Here is a 16463-nt window from a genome sequence, read left to right as displayed (position 1 = left end):
CGACGTAAGCGTAAAAGTCGTTAGCGAGAATGCAGTTCATTTTGTACAACAATCGATGTATATTTCCTCGCGTAGAATAAATGGATGGTATCGCTAGCCGGCAAATGCGAACGAAACGAACGAGCGAAAAAACAACAAAAAAAAGAAACAACAGCAAAAAATAAGAAAAAATAATGTTCCTTCGTGTTAAAACCTGCGTGCTTGCAAAAGGATGCCAACTGTTGAACTTGTCGCTCTGCCAAATTCACATGGCTCCACTCCGGCAAATCTTGCATATTGCGATTAGTCGGTAGATCGATCGCTGATCGTCGCTCGTCCAACCGTTCCTCTTCGCATCATCTGGCTTTGGCAACCGGCTGCTGGTGCTAGGAAAATGTAGAAAGGCAGAGCGAGACTGAAAATGAGTGACTGAGAGAGACAGAGAGAGAGAGAGAGAGAGAGAGAGACTCGGAAAGGGTGAGAAGAAAGTGAGGAGGCGCGTGAGTTGTGAGGAAGGAAGCGTGAAACAAGGAGGACGGGTGACTGAAACGATCGAGACACAAGAGTCCAGCATGCCTTCCAATGTAACTAACTGAAAATTAATCTAGAGAGAGAGAGAGAGAAAGAGAGAGAGAGAGCTGGTCCGCTATGAAGCTAGTTACCTATATTCCGCTGTCGCCGCGTCGTGCCGTAGAGAACGAACAATTTGTTATTAAACTGCTATTAATGCTACTTAACGCGAGAAACACGAGATATGCGCACCGTCACGTTCTCTTTTCGCAGCAAGAATGCCGAGTAAGCCGTGGTTTCGCAATCAGCCTGGGCTAGAGCTTACTAACTTAACGAAACAGTCGTACGAATAATTAGCGATGGCAGGTTCGTCGAGCATCCCCTGTTACGCTACATTTGTCATGGACAAATCTCCATCGCTTTTCCATTCGATATTCCTTGATAAAATTACCCATGGTTAGGCGAATAATCGGCGATAAGTTTAAAAGAGTTTCACAGTTTGTAAAAAGGAGCGTAGCTCGTGGGAGGAAAATTTGAAAGAAAACAGGGGATGGTCGAGTGTTGGTCGCATGGCATACGGCGCGTATTATAGTTTAAAGAAGAAGAAGATAGAAGCGAGTACGATCACTCGTAGATCGAGCGAATCACGCTTTCCAGTGGTATAGTTAGATATTACAATTGGCGCTAAACGAGGCAACTATCTGATACGCCGTGTTAATTTTAGAAAATGAAAGATTAACGTTCGTTGTCAGTGACAGTTCCACTGACTCCAGCCGGATCGTGCGCTGAATTACTCCAACGAAAACGGCGGATAGCAATTCGTTTCTGCGTTACACGCGCAATATACGTCTATCTGTGTAGAACGAGAGGAAGGAACAAGCAAATAAGAATTATGTACACGTATATTTAAAACGTAACTTGAACGGGGAAGAGAATGAAGGCCAAACTAATAGAAGGAGAAATACTAAGAAATCGGTTTTTAACGAGAAAATAATAAAGCAACGTTGCTACGTACGTTTACGAGCGCATACGTAAATACGTGGAGAGACGAACGGACGAATAACAGACATAAATAGCAACACCGAACAAACAGTAACACATACACACACACATACACAAAACATGTGCACACACAATGGGCACGAACGATACTTTGATTAAGCTATGTATAGTAGGCCACGCGAGAAACGAAGAAAATTGAACGGACAAGAAAGAAAGAAGAGAAAGAAACGAGAAAAAAAGTCCATTGGAAACGAGGGCGGCAATGCGGTGGCGGCTGCCTCTGCCACTCTAGTTGATCGGGATTCGTTTTATTAATTAATTAATTACTGAATTAATTAATTAATCGAAAACTCATTTATATAGTGTTGAGCACTGTTTTAAGTGCTTTTCATTTTTTGGCTGTGTGAAGCTTCAACTGAAGTAATTTAAAAGGGAGAAAAAAAAATGATGTAATTATCGTATTGGCTTTGCATAATCACTCTCGACAATTTTTCTGAAGCAAGGAAAATAAACTAAATAATGAATAACAAAATATTAATAATAATAGAAATAATAATAATAATAATAACAATAATAATAATTATAATTATAATGACTTCATAAGTAAAACCGTAAAATACTAGATACGAAAGCCGAATAAAAATATACCTATGCGCGCAGAGAGAGTTATTCAGCAAAGATGAAACCATGATTAATAATAATGAATAATAATAATAATAATAATAACAACAACAACAACAATAAATAAGAAGTAATGGGAAATAATAATAATAACAACAACAACAACAACAACATTAGTACTAATATGTAATAATAACGCTAATACTAATAATAGTAATAATTAATGTGTAATTAAATAACAAGTAATAATAACAATACTAATAATAATAATAAAAATAATAATAATCGATAAGTAATGAACGCTACATCTCCCTCGGTACGTTATACATATTATAATTCCGTATCTCCGTTTGTACGCATTTTAACAAATGAAAACAAGAATTACTACAGGATATATTTAAACGAGCAAAGAAAAAGATGTATAAATAACAAAATACTATACTCTTAACGGTACTAGTTCAGATAAACATCCTGCCGAGTTGCCCCGGGTTACGCTAAGAGCCACCTGGCCTGCATTAAAACAAAAAAGAAAAAAAAAATACTACGTTTATAAGCGCTAAGAAAAGCTAAACCGATCGCCTTACAGAGTGGGACACGATAATAACAGACAACATAAGGAAGATATTTAAAAAAAACAGTCGATTAAACGCGTAAATACTACCGTAAAGTCAGTACACAGTCGGCATCACGCGAACACGTACACACGCACACGTTCATACAGGATATAATATACACACACGTACTCGTACGAAACACAAACGCATATAAAAGTAACTCGTATACATACGCGAAAAGGGTATAGAATGATAAAAAAGACAAAAAAGTAAAACAAAAAAAAAAAAAAAAAAAAAAAAAAAAACAAAGAGAAAGAAACACATAATAATCTATTTTTCGCCCGAGCAAAGTGATTCTATAACGTAAATTGTATTGTATCGTTAACGAGGAGGAAACGAAAGAAAGAATGGCTAATTTTTCTAACGAACATACCGCAAGCCTCGACAGCAAAACGGTCTCTTTTTTTTTCTTTTTTTTTTTCTAATCGTCCTCCGCTGACGATAAGAGTTTTGTAAATCTAATCTACTATTTCTATACATTCAAGCGTTTTGTAAGGTGTCGCGCAATTGCAACTGCGAAAGGGTCAAAATACGATAGCACAGCAGAGACCGCGGTCGTCGGCCGATCTCCGCACGAACCTCGTGGCTCGCGTCGAGACCGAGTACATAGCGAATCAAAAACAAACGTGTTGTTGAAAGCTTGGCGACATTTCGTCGGCCGCGAACGCGAACTCAAAACACCACCTCTTCGCTTTCCCCTGCATCTAGTCCGAATTTTTGTCCAGCGCGCGGCCCGCGCGCCCACGCACACCCACGCGCCTCACACTCGTATCATTCTCGCACCGGAATTCGCTTCAACGAGCTGTCTGATTCGACTGCCACTTTTTACTCGCGAGTTGACAGTTTCTCCGCGAACGCGCTCGAGCGTCCAGCCGAACCGCATCCCGCTCGTTCATTCAAATCGCCAATCGACGATGCGCTTCCACGACGCATCCTCCTCTTTGTACAGTTTACAAATACACTTATTCGCGTTCACTTTTTCGTGTGTGGGAAAGAAAGGAAAGAAGACAAGAAGGAAGGGAACGGAAGGAGGAAGGAAAGAACGAGACATAGGCGTGGTTCAGCTCGACGATCGGATTTCAAATTGATTCCCGTCGATTAATCGCCGCGAACGAACGAAATGCCACGCTTGTTCGATAGAGCGGCGGATGGCGCGAGATCGGCGGCCGATCGACGCGTTGCGACGCTTAACAATTTTCCTTTAGCTGCTTCTAAAGTGGAAAACAATGGCATAATAAAAACAGTGGACGACAGGAGCGCGAGGAACCGGGAAGCGCGTTTACGCGAGAACGAACAAGATAGCGGGAATGATTTGAGGTTCGAACGTGCTTAACGAGGCACGGAAACCGAGTTCCGTTCGCAAGCCGGGTACCAAGGCACTCAGGGCAACGATTAATATCGATCGACTTATTTGTACGATGATCTAGGCTATTTACGTTGTATGTCCATGATGCCGGAAAAGATATAAACGATGCATTTGTAGGCATTAAAAAAAAAAGCAAAGTAAATAAATAAGGCGACGCGCGTCGCCTTCTCTAAACGAGATATAACATTTTGAATAAAAAAATAAGTATATAAATATATATATATGTGTATATATATATTTATATACATATACAAATATAGCGAATACGGAGTACATAGGTGGAAATGGAAACTTATTTCCCCCGTGGCTGACTGCTGCGCGCGATTACGAAGCTAAAACAGCGTGATGTTCTGTTACTTTTCTACAAAGCAAATTTTAATTTTAATTCGTGAAATTGCCTGTATCGTTGGAAATCTGGCGATAATATTTTCGTTCGAATGCAAACGAAACGCTTGGATCTCGTGACACGAGCTTTGCGTTATCGGTGAATCTTCTAAACGACGTACTTTCGATGCGACGCAATTTGTCTTGCAGCGTGTTCGCGTCCACTAGCCAGCCCTATCGTCGTTGCATATACAAGTTTCTACCGTAGTAAATGAAAGCCCGTTTGTCACTGAAAGTAAAAATCACAATAATTGGTTTCTCTCGATAAAGCGATGAAGAAATGGGCCGGAGAAGGAGAAGGTAATAGACGATGCGAACCGTGAAGAGAAGATAAAGGCGTGGTAAAGACGAGATAAGCAGATGCGAGGAAAGTCTTTAAGAAACGATCGAGATACCTACGAGTGTGACTCGTAAGCGAAGATTAATTATATCGGGTGCTCGAAACGAAAGAAGAAGAAGGAAAAGGCGATGATCACGCATAATATTTTTAGAAACTCGCGCGAAGTAGGAAGGGAAACGGCATTACGGTAGTAGAAAGAAACGACAGGAGGGAAGATAGAAGAGAAATAGGCATTCAATGATAAACAGAATTTACTATCTATTTGTCGATTAAAATTCACCAGTCGAAAAGAGAAAAAAAAAGCGGAAACAATATGAAGGAGAGAAAAAAATGATTACTACTTATCGATTAGCTATAAAACATTATTAAGGGCAGATATGTAGTACTCATATAGTCTATTTGTTAATGTTTCAGATATTTTATTAAATGTTGATATAATGTACTACGACATTCCTTGTTTGTGCCGGAATCCCCGCAATCTAGTGTTTAAACGAAAAGTAAAAAAACAAAAAAAAAATGATAAGAAGAAGAAGATGAACCGAGAAGAGAAAGAGAGAGAAAGAGACGATACGTAAAAATGAAACTAAAACAGGAAGGCAAATACAAACGAATGCTCCACCCGTGTCAACCGATGTACTTAAACGTTACTCAAATATCGATCGATCGGTTAATCGTTAAGATGAAAGCAGAATGAAACAATGCAAAGGAAAAAAAAACATCATTGAAACTACGTATATAGACGTACGCATAATTATATTATACATCTCAATAGTTCCCTACACGATGCCTTCGTACAATCGAGTCGGCAATTCGCGTATACACAAGAGATGCAAAAATCGCGCCGATTTACGATAATGGAAGAATAGAAAAAAAAAGGTGAATAGGGCGGGGGGAGGGAGGATAGCGAGCGAACGAACTAATTTCCATGAAGAAAAGAGCGGACAAGAAATATTTTATTACGTATATAATGTATACTAGCCATAACGCGCCCGTCAACGAGATCCCCTAACTACTTTTTTATTGGCATGCATTATCTTCGAAATCATCGAAACATTCCTTGAGAAAAATTGTAACACGCGACAACGTCCTTTATCCGTTCAATTTTTCACGCGATCGGCGCCAAGAGTTTAGCGGATTGTAAAATATTGCACGTTGTTTAAACTTAATTAAATTAAACTTTAAATCGTTACGCAATCGTTTGATTTCGATTTCCTTTGCGTTACATCGATCTTGAACTAAATCTAATTTTATTCATAATTTTTATTATTTATTTAATTTTAAAATTGTAGTCTGCAGAAAAATCTGCAGTAATTTGTTGTGATTTAAAATTAAGGAAATTCGCTATATTATGAACATCCGCTAAAACACCGACGAACTTTCCTATGCCTTACTCGATACACGTTGATATCGCTGAATAAGTTCGTTGGATTGGCCGGTCGTGAAAACGCGATGCACAAAGTGAGACAAGGTTTCTCCGCGAGAGGAGAAGAAAATTGAACGGATGTACGCGTACGGAGCGTTTCTTTTCGCATGAGGGGTTGACCGGCGTTCGTAACGTTAAAATCGCGAACAAGGGCAAAGGGATGAAAGAAGAGAGAAAGGTGGAGAGAATGTGCGAGAGCGATGGAGTTGGAGAGAGCGTTGGAAAGATCATAGGAGGCTCGACAGATGCACGAAAGGTGTTTACGATAGAAAAATCTTGGTCCGATGCGCAGCAAGAAGGCAACAGCGATTATGAATATATTTATAGGAACGCGAGACTTTCGTATATGTAGAATCGAAAGGTCACACGGCTGCGCTCACGAATAATTTTGTAACGTTTTATAAATAAATTGGCATATCGACTTTATCAATCGGAAACGAATGAAAGAGAGGAAACCTTCCCTCCGGAAATAAAAAGGAAGAAAAGTCAGAGAAGGAACGAAAGTGGGAGCGAATGCTAGCGAGAGGAAAACGGAAAAAAGAAAGACGCGTAAATAAATTAATTCTCACTTCTCCATCGATGAACGCTCTGCTGGTTTGGAGCTGTAGTCATATCGTTAGTGTATAAGTCTGTATGTGACGATGTTAATTATTGTAATATAAAGAAAAGAGCAAGATGAAAAAGAAAAAAACCAAACCATTATTACTACGTAGGAGCATTTCAAATGAAAATTAACGGATGGTGTTTAAAGGAGAACAGAGAAACGGATGACGACGCTATTTGTCTGGTATTACCGGGCATGCCTCAAAATAGATTTTTTATAAATCGCAAAAATCTGTTTCCGACCTTTTTCATTGAATATTCTCATATTCGAGATTTGACTCTCTCCGTTTCTGTTTTTCGCAATGTGGACCGCATTTACTTGAGAAAACGAACGAACGAACGAAAGAGGAAGAGAGAGAGAGAGAAAGTGAGAGAAAGTAACAGAGAGAGAGAGAGAGAGAGAGAGTGAACGAAACAGACAGAGCGAAAGGCGGGGCGAATGAGAGAGAGAAAGAGAGAGTGTGATAAAATTGGTAATATATGAAAAAGAGAGCGTGAAAATAAATATGAGGAAAGATAAAGTGCATTAGTGCGATCAGAAGCAAAGATAACGAAAAAATGAATACAGAAAGGAAATGAATGAGAAACAGAATGTGTGTGAAAAATGATAAGACGAGAGAGAAGAAAGAAAACAAGAGAGAGATGAAGAAGCAATCGCACCTCGACCGAATTTAAACCTATAATTTCCTCTCACACCTTTGCGCAGTGTTTTGGGCCTTTCCGTCCAATACGCGATGTACCACTGTCATTATTTATTTAATTTTTGCAATCTACGTACAATAAAATTGTTGTTGCTGAAACGATAAGTGTAAATGTGTATACTGTACATTCAACCTTCGTTTTAAAATCATCATTAAGATCTCACTGGACCAGGATTCCTGCCGTCCTGGCGTGTGTTGTAATTGTACATGTACATATACATGCGTATTTTTTAATATCAGACGGTAATTTACTCGATAATTAGGATCGCTTATTAGAGTATATATGTATGTATATATGCATACATACGTACGTACATAAGATATAATATATATGTACACATATGCATCCGTACATGTGTGTATGTATATGTATACATATATGTACACATATATGAAAAAAAGAAAAATGAGAGCGGCATTCCCGACGCCGATGTCTGCGATGAACGATCTCCGAAAGGAATAAAGCACTTTCACGTAGTATCGTGTTTCTCTCACTGTTTCTCTCACTACCCTTGTATTCCTAATCATTACAGGGATTGATTCCTTAAACGATATCCACAGAAATTCAGCTAACGGCAAATTCTATTCTTACTAAGTATCGTCGAAAATTTCAACTTCTCGTTTAAAAGTTATAAACTACTCTAAAATCTTTGAACTTTGATACTCGTAACTATTACATCCTTCTTTCAATTACAATGTCTCCTTAATGCTTTGCGCCTTTTACGTTTTAAAGTTTTTATAATATTCGTGTAAATGAGTCACATTTGATATCAAATAAAAGTATCGTATCACTGACGAGATACATTAGTCAGTGACCATACTCACTAAAACTTTGTATCGTTTCTACCGTTACCGATACAGTAGAAAATAATATTACGATGCCATCTATACTCAGAATTTAAACTATCTATGATTAATTCCTGTGGAATAAAATTCTATAAGATTTCCTATATTTCCTATACTCGTCTACGATTATACCACAGATGAGATATATATAGAATAGATGTGACCATTGACTTCTGTAGACGTGACTGGCAGACATGATCGATGGACGTAACCATGAGATGTGACATTATGACATCATTGGCTACCTTGTCGATGTGATGGCATCACTAATTAAGGACAGAATAGACGTGACATTAAGTGGGATTTTGTATCCCAGGTTCTGAAATACCAATTTGAAAAAAATCTGAGTGTTTCCTACGCCCTCTGCGATTTGCCACAGCCAACACAGGAAATATCACAGATAACTTATTTTTAATTTCACTGGAAAATTTAGTTTCAATTTAAACCACTATCATAGACGAGGTACAGAAACAGACATGATATTCAATGCTTCCACAAGCTTCACGTTTTGAGGATCATCTGATCACCCATACCATTTTCGTATCGCATGCAACTTTACCGATTCAGTATAGTGCTGATTTGAATTAAAAATACATACTCTTGTACGTACAAAATTATAAATAAAATATAGAATAGGATATATTCCATAATATAGAATAGGATATCCTACAATCGCAATGGAGTGGAGAATTCTATACTTCTACAATACTTCAGAAAGTATTACACACTATTAAAAAATAAAACACTGTACACACATTACATACACTACATATATGTATACGTTACACACTATCGAAATAATAATAAATTCCAAATTAAATTGTAACTTTATATATCTGAAACAAAAATGTGAATTTTTTAATCTTTTCTATTTTCATCTTCGTATTCTCAAATCAATTATTAATTACATATTATCAAGTGTAGGTACTGTGACTTATAAACTTGCAACACAATTTATCGATAACCTAAACAGATGAATTGCGCCAAATGGAAAGAAGAAAAAACCAATAAAAAGAGTTAAAAAGTCACCAAAATCTTGCTTCTGTGGATAAATACATGTAAAGTCTATATAAATCTGGTAGATCGGTCTTCCATATGGACCAGCGAGCGTAAACGAACGGAACAGCGAGTATGAGCGAATGTCTCTTTTTACCTAGCAATAAAACAATACTTCAACCTCCCGTAATAGTCATCCGCTCTATCATCCCTACAAATAAGACTGTACCGCTTACTACTGAGAAATCTGCCATTGACATTAAACATATGTAAGAAACTGTTAAATTTATCCTAAAAACTCTAGAATCTCAACGAAATATTTAGACACTTCCATCATATGTATAATGTATTTTTTTACATATACTTCATACAAAAATATTATATGGTATAAAAAGATAAACGTTGCAGTAAATATAATAAATATAGAACAATATTTATTAGATTTAATTTTGGAAATTGATATCTGCTGATGTTGATATTATATCTATAATAATACTCGAGGATAGAATTTATAAGTTATATTTCCATCGCATTCCCTTTTTTAATTTTTATCTTCTTAATAAGAGTGCGATTCACTAACATTAATACATTTATTTAGATGAACATTTTTAAATTTATTTAGAACGTATATTTTGTGCATTAATTAATGTAACATCATTATGACTTATCTAGCAAATTTTTTTTTTAAATTTCGGGCAGTAATCGCAAAGACAAGAAATCGTTAAGTCTATTTGCAAACGAACAAACTTGTAATCATTTCTTATTCTACGCAAAGTATAATCTTATTTGTAAAATACTTTCGTTCGGTTATTCTATAGTTTCAGTTTTTATTCTCTTTGGCAATGCTTAAAATATATTTGTTTTGTTGTTAAATAAATATATGAAATTAACTGCTATTATTAAATTAATTAATTAACTGCTTTTAATAAAAATGATAACTAAAATGATACATTTGTTTTCATTAATATAATTATTAATATGAATCTTCTACATTAAAATGTGAAAATAAATTCTGAATATATATATAGAATTCTAATAATCCTATATATGTATATATTACAAGTAACAATAAAAAGAAAATGTGTAATAATTTTCAATAGAAATACTTTCTAAAGAATAAATACTGTTTTCGGATAAGATAAGATCATTCTTCTAATATTTTATCATTTTTTGATTGAATATAACAAACTTTCATTGGCTATATCTTATATTTCAAATTTTTCAAACAAGAACAGATTCATTTAATATTGGGCAAAGCTATTATACAATGAAAGATAACTCTTATGCAAGTCATAAATCACATAAGCCAATATCCATATACTTACAATTTTTCTCCATTTTTGTTAACTTCAATATCAGTATCATGGCACATTCATATGTATTATAACTTTGATAAATACTTTGATAAAGTTAAAGCAAACTTTAAACGAGAAGTTTTTGTGTAGTATTTAAAACGATACGGAGTTACATACATTATGTGTTAGACAATTTAAACTTAATAAACTTTTACAGCACGTTTTATCTTTATTTAATTGGGTTAGCAGCCTGTAATATGCACTTATTATTTTTGTTTAAATCGGAACAATTCAAGCCTACAAAAGATATTTACACGTGGTTTCTCGCATGGAAACAGGATCTGCGCATGCGCGAGAAATCTTCAGAGGGGGCAAAGCCCTTCGTCTAATAAAACCGATAGACAGTAAGAATGGAAACATTATTTTGTAGTTCTCATTTAACACATTTGTGCCAATTTCAATATTTTTACGTGGTGTCATGTTAATATAAAAGTAGAATTTTATGAAATATTGTATGTGACATTTACAATGCTACAAAGATCCAACCAAAAATTAATTTTTATGATATTTTACTTTAAAACATAAGAAAGTGATAGATTCGAATTCTATGTGATTTACATGAATGAGCACCGACAAGACTGATTATGAAACAAAATATATTACTTTAATTTATGTAATTACTTCATTACTAAATGCAAGACGAGATTGTTATTGAAATTAACGGTATTATTATAAACAATCGGTTACTTGCTACTAGTTTTATAAAAGAGATTAAAGGACATAAGTGAAAGTAATTACAATATTATACTAGCGTGATCTATAAATGATGCAGACGATATTTATAGAATTATGACTTATAATTGGGTCAATCATTAAGAAATTTACAAATGCGGAAAGATTAAAAAATTTGTAATACATTTTTGAGCAGAATCTTATTAATGAAATACATTAAAATAAATAGTGCGAGATCAAGATATAAGTTTATTTTATTTCTATATATACCAAAGAATTATTGCCAAGGTTTTTATATTATCTCACTTCACAATAATTTTAAAATACTGTGTAAAATGCAGATGTTATATAATTTATTCACCTAATACGAATATAAGCAAAAATTATTTAATAAAAAACGGATTACGAAATGATTGCTAAGTATGTTCTTTTAACATAAGTGACTTTCAATGTGAATAAAAGTTTGTACATATGGGTTTTACAAAGATATTAAAACGTATGCTATATGCAAATTTTGCATCGTGCAGTTCTAAAACGTTAGGAATACTAGCACCATTGACAATCCCACCATTGCATATTGCATTTTTGTACTACTTTTGGCAAGAATATTCAAGAGACGTAGACAAACAGTATTGTTCTTGTTCATGTTGGGACACAGTATTTAAGGGTAAGTTAATCTTATTTGTATATCTTATGTGACTAGTTATAGAATTACATTCAATTAGTTTTCAAAAACTATTGATATATTATTGCAGGATCATATGAGTCTGGCATTGCTTCTTATAAACATATGTATTTTAATGCCACATCGAATACTTTAAAAATATGGATTACAATTGTAATTGGAGTTATTACTTTCTATGAAGTAGTGAAACATTTAACATGGCTAGCTTTTCATAATCGCCTTAGACTTTCTATGATGATCCTTTTTTTAACTGCTATTTTCTCACATTACTATACTTGGTGGGTTTATATGAATTATTGGAATGATGAGTTCTATTCCCAATGGTACCATCAATTGTTTTTCTCTGTCACTGAGCTGATTTCTACTTTCCTGGTTGTTCATCTGGCAGATAATAAAAATCCAGTAACTCATAGAAAAGCATTTGGTATAGCTGCAATAGCTATTTTACATATTTTAGCAGGTGGTTGGGATCAATTTGTTGCCAATGTTTTCAGAGGAGAAGGACATGCACATCAGGTAATAGTATTTAAGGAATCATATGTCATATTCATAAGAACTATATGCAATTTACAATATAACATATTACAATCATTTGCATCAATTCATTTATATATGAATGAATATGTATATGTGTACAGTATGCAATATATAATATATATATATACAAATTATAATGTTTAGTTAGTAATTTTTTATGTAATAGGTTGTACGTGATCTTGGATTTATGATCCCAGATATTCTTCATGTTGCTATTCCATTATGGACAGTTAAGTGGAAACATATATATCATCTTCCTGGTTCTGCCAAACGAGATCCTAGTATCAAAAGAGATCTAGCTTATATGTTGGGAATGATATGTATAGGATTATGCATTTGTGCCATATTGTAATTCAGTCATTATAATGCCTAAAAATAGTGTCTTAAAGATAAAATGATTGTTTAATTTAACTTATTTTCTTATACAAGTTTTGAAAGATGTACATCTATAAATGAATATTATTGAAAAAATATATATGTACACATATACAGGCAGTGCAAAAGGTTTGGGGAAAAACTTCAGGAGCATATAGCACTCATCAAAAAAATCAAAAAGGTCTTAATAAATGTAGGTCCAAAAACTATTAGTTTTGGAGTTACGAAATGTTCTTGTCAATAAGATATTAACTCCATAGCATATGTTCAATATGCCACCTGTTTATTTACACATACAAACACACACACACTTGGGCACATTTTTTCCTAGCACATCAATTACTGGCATTTTTCTTATCTCTTACATTGGTTTACTATAAAACTGTACTATTATACACTAAACATCTCATAATTCCAAAGCTAATGGTTTTTGGATCCGTGTTTATTAAGACCTTTTTTACTTGTTTTGATGAGTACTATATACATACCCCTAAAGTTTTCTCCAACTTTTTTGTACATCTTGTATTTATAAAGCTTTATAATGCTTTTTATGGTGCTGATACTTTTGCTGAAAGAAAATTTACTTACAATTAGTCAATTTATTTTAATAGATTCCATTACAAAGTGGTTCCCATTATTACTTATACAATGTTACACATTTGAAGAGCTGTTATCTTTCTATGTTTTATTTCATTTTATATATTCTTAACATATTGTATATGTGTATATATATATATATATATACACATATATCAACTATATATATATATATATATATATATAGTTGAAAATGCCTACAAAGTACAAGTTGCTTACAATAGGAAGGCTATCCTTTTAGGTTGTTCGTTTCTTTTACGTTTGCAAAGTAGTTTATCTTATCTACTAAAACAAGATATATTTTAGGTATTAACAAAAAAGTAGTACATGTAAGTAGAGAAATTATAATTAATCACTTATATCTTTAGCATTGAAATAAATATATTTGTAGTTATTCTTTTTCGATAATAATTAATAGTTAATTAGTAATATTGATTAACTATTAATCTTTGACATCAGTGAAATGTATACTGTAACGATAAGCGAACAACGATATTTGTCTAAAGATGAGATTGTGCACATTTTTTTTGCCATAAAAATTGCTTTTTCTTGCTATATCTATAATAATTAATCAATTTAATAACGAATTACTTAGATCAGAATAAATTCCAAAGTAAGTAGTAGTATACATTGCCATTTGAAACTTGCCTACTTTTTGATATTAACGAATGTGTTCTTAATTTAGATATATTAGTCATAATAGTTATAGAAGTTTAGTTTAGATGCAAGGAGAAGGTCACTTTCTCGTTTTCAAAATATTTATCAATATATTTTTGTGATTATTGTTTGTGTATATTGTGTATACCAGGTAATTACAAAATATTGTTATAGCTTTGCAGTGCTTTGCACATTTATTTAATATCGTGATTAAATAAATGAGGAACATTCAAGATAATACATATAAATTATATCAACGAAAGGAACATATCATACACAACGTTCGCGATACGTTTCTTAAAAATAAAAATAATTATAAAAGAAACAAGGAATATATAATATAATTATTGGCAGTTTTGAAGAGCAGTGCTCTTGTTAAGGAACAAGGCCACAACAAAGTGCCTACATACAATGCGAATTATTTTCGTTAATATCTCATTGACTTAATGTTATTATAATATACAAATTGATTCTACAGGTGATAATAGATATTGTATAAGACTTTAAGAACCTTTTACAGAAACCAATAATGAAGTAACTAATTTAAGAATTAGTTTATTTCAAAGTAAAAATTATTAATAGTTGGCACTATTCATTGTTCTGCTGTATTAGAGAGAAGAAGAAATATTTCAGGACTACAAAAATATAACTTAATTTAATCCAGTACCATCCTCTCTGCTTGTATGTTCCATATTTCATATTTAAAAAACAAATTAATATTTGAATTAGTTCAGAGACTTTTATTTCATTTTATTTCTGTATAATGATAACATTATACACAATGAACGTTTATTATCGTATTATTTAGAGTTTAGTAGAACTCTTTTTGAATATATACAACATTGACTTTGTTTCAGTAGTAATTGAAATATTCATTAGTTCAATGTTTTATACTAACTAACTTGAGTGATATCTACTACACTGATAATTCTATATTTCTGCATATATTATACAAGTAAGGAAACAAATTGATTTTTTAATGTTTAAAAGTAACTCTTATTGAAAGTACTTACTGAAATTACCTGTTAGTATTTATTTATTCTCGTCATATCAAACATTTGTGATCATATCTCGTAATATCATTGTTAATAATGCGGCCTATAATATGAAATTATATTTCTAATAGTTATTAATTTATTGTATTAATTTTAAATGAGAATCTAATTTATTTTATTCTTGTGTACCTTTTGTAAAAATTAGATCGACCCAATATTTATATTGTATTCGAAACATATTAGGAATACTATGAACGAAATGTAATATCGTATTTGAAATTGTGGTTGATGAAACATGTATAAAGAAAATAAAATTTACACAAAAGTTTGTTGTATTTATATCTTTTTTACTTCGATCTACGAAATAGTATTTTATTAAAACAAAAACATAAGAGCTTTTTCGTAGTTTATACAATTAATAATTATTTTAGCGATTGAAGTTTTCATGATTTTGTTATTCGTAATTTTGAGAACAAACATGATAACGTAATAACGGAAAGATTTAAAATATTTTTGACTTATATTTCAAATGAAAAAGATGATTTCATCCGTAGAAGCATTTTACTCATATACATTTAAGTTCATTTAAATTTATTAATTTAACATATATTATTAAAATTTAACTTTAAATGAAAAGACATAAATAAGACTATAAAAAATATTATGATACGTTAATTATTTTCTACTAAAGTATTTTCTATAAGGAATAAAAACTAATAAAAGCATTTTAATAATTACAACATTATTTCTTTAAACAAATTTTTAAATCCAAGCTGTATATCATTGGCACATTTTAATCAGTATAATTGGAGTTTCCTATGAGCAAGCTTTATAAATTGATATATTTAATTAATTAAAAACATATTTTTATATTGCAAGAAAATTTTATGTCCAAATCGATACCGTATTCAGAGGAGCAGATTTATAATTTATTACATATTAGTTATTATGCTTTTCATGTTTCATTAGTAAATGTAACGTATGTAAAATGATGAACTCTATAATCATCATCCCCTATTTAATACTATTTTAGCATCATTTTTGTACAAAAAAGAATTATATCAACGTATAATTCTTACAATGTGCGTGTCAACGTATAATTATTACAATTTACTATATTACGGTAATTTTTTTAAATAGTTGTAACAAATTTCCATTTTCTGCGTATATTGAATCGTAATCTTACGTTACTTTCAATCATTTCC

General features: G+C 32.7%; 2 protein-coding genes across 15 annotated transcripts in view; both read left to right on the top strand.

Annotated features, from left to right (window-relative positions):
* LOC132916703 (potassium voltage-gated channel protein Shaker) overlaps positions 1 to 5348 on the top strand; it is a 186894-nt gene extending 181546 nt beyond the window's left edge. For all 14 annotated transcript variants that reach the window (XM_060976950.1, XM_060976951.1, XM_060976948.1 and 11 more), the window contains one exon: positions 1 to 5348. This exon is cut by the window's left edge and continues 6242 nt beyond it. The gene's annotated coding sequence lies outside the window, so the exon portion shown is untranslated.
* A 5673-nt stretch (positions 5349 to 11021) lies between these two features.
* LOC132916693 (uncharacterized) lies at positions 11022 to 15593 on the top strand. The gene is made up of 3 exons (XM_060976912.1): positions 11022 to 12079; positions 12168 to 12613; positions 12801 to 15593. Exons 1-3 carry the CDS (start codon positions 11884 to 11886, stop codon positions 12984 to 12986), a joined length of 828 nt encoding a protein of 275 aa, XP_060832895.1. The 5' UTR covers positions 11022 to 11883; the 3' UTR covers positions 12987 to 15593.
* The last annotated feature ends 870 nt before the right edge of the window (positions 15594 to 16463 follow it).

Source organism: Bombus pascuorum, chromosome 2 (genome assembly GCF_905332965.1).
Source record: "Bombus pascuorum chromosome 2, iyBomPasc1.1, whole genome shotgun sequence".
Taxonomy (NCBI): domain Eukaryota; kingdom Metazoa; phylum Arthropoda; class Insecta; order Hymenoptera; family Apidae; genus Bombus; species Bombus pascuorum.
This window is presented reverse-complemented; position numbering and strand designations above follow the sequence as displayed.

Excerpts from the sequence above, each read along its gene's own strand:
- LOC132916693 (XM_060976912.1), top strand. The coding sequence starts at position 11,884 with ATGGGTTTTACAAAGATATTAAAACGTATGCTATATGCAAATTTTGCA. Across the intron at positions 12,080-12,167 it reads TTGGGACACAGTATTTAAGG|GATCATATGAGTCTGGCATT; the intron begins GTAAGTTAATCT and ends ATATTATTGCAG. Across the intron at positions 12,614-12,800 it reads GAGAAGGACATGCACATCAG|GTTGTACGTGATCTTGGATT; the intron begins GTAATAGTATTT and ends TTTATGTAATAG.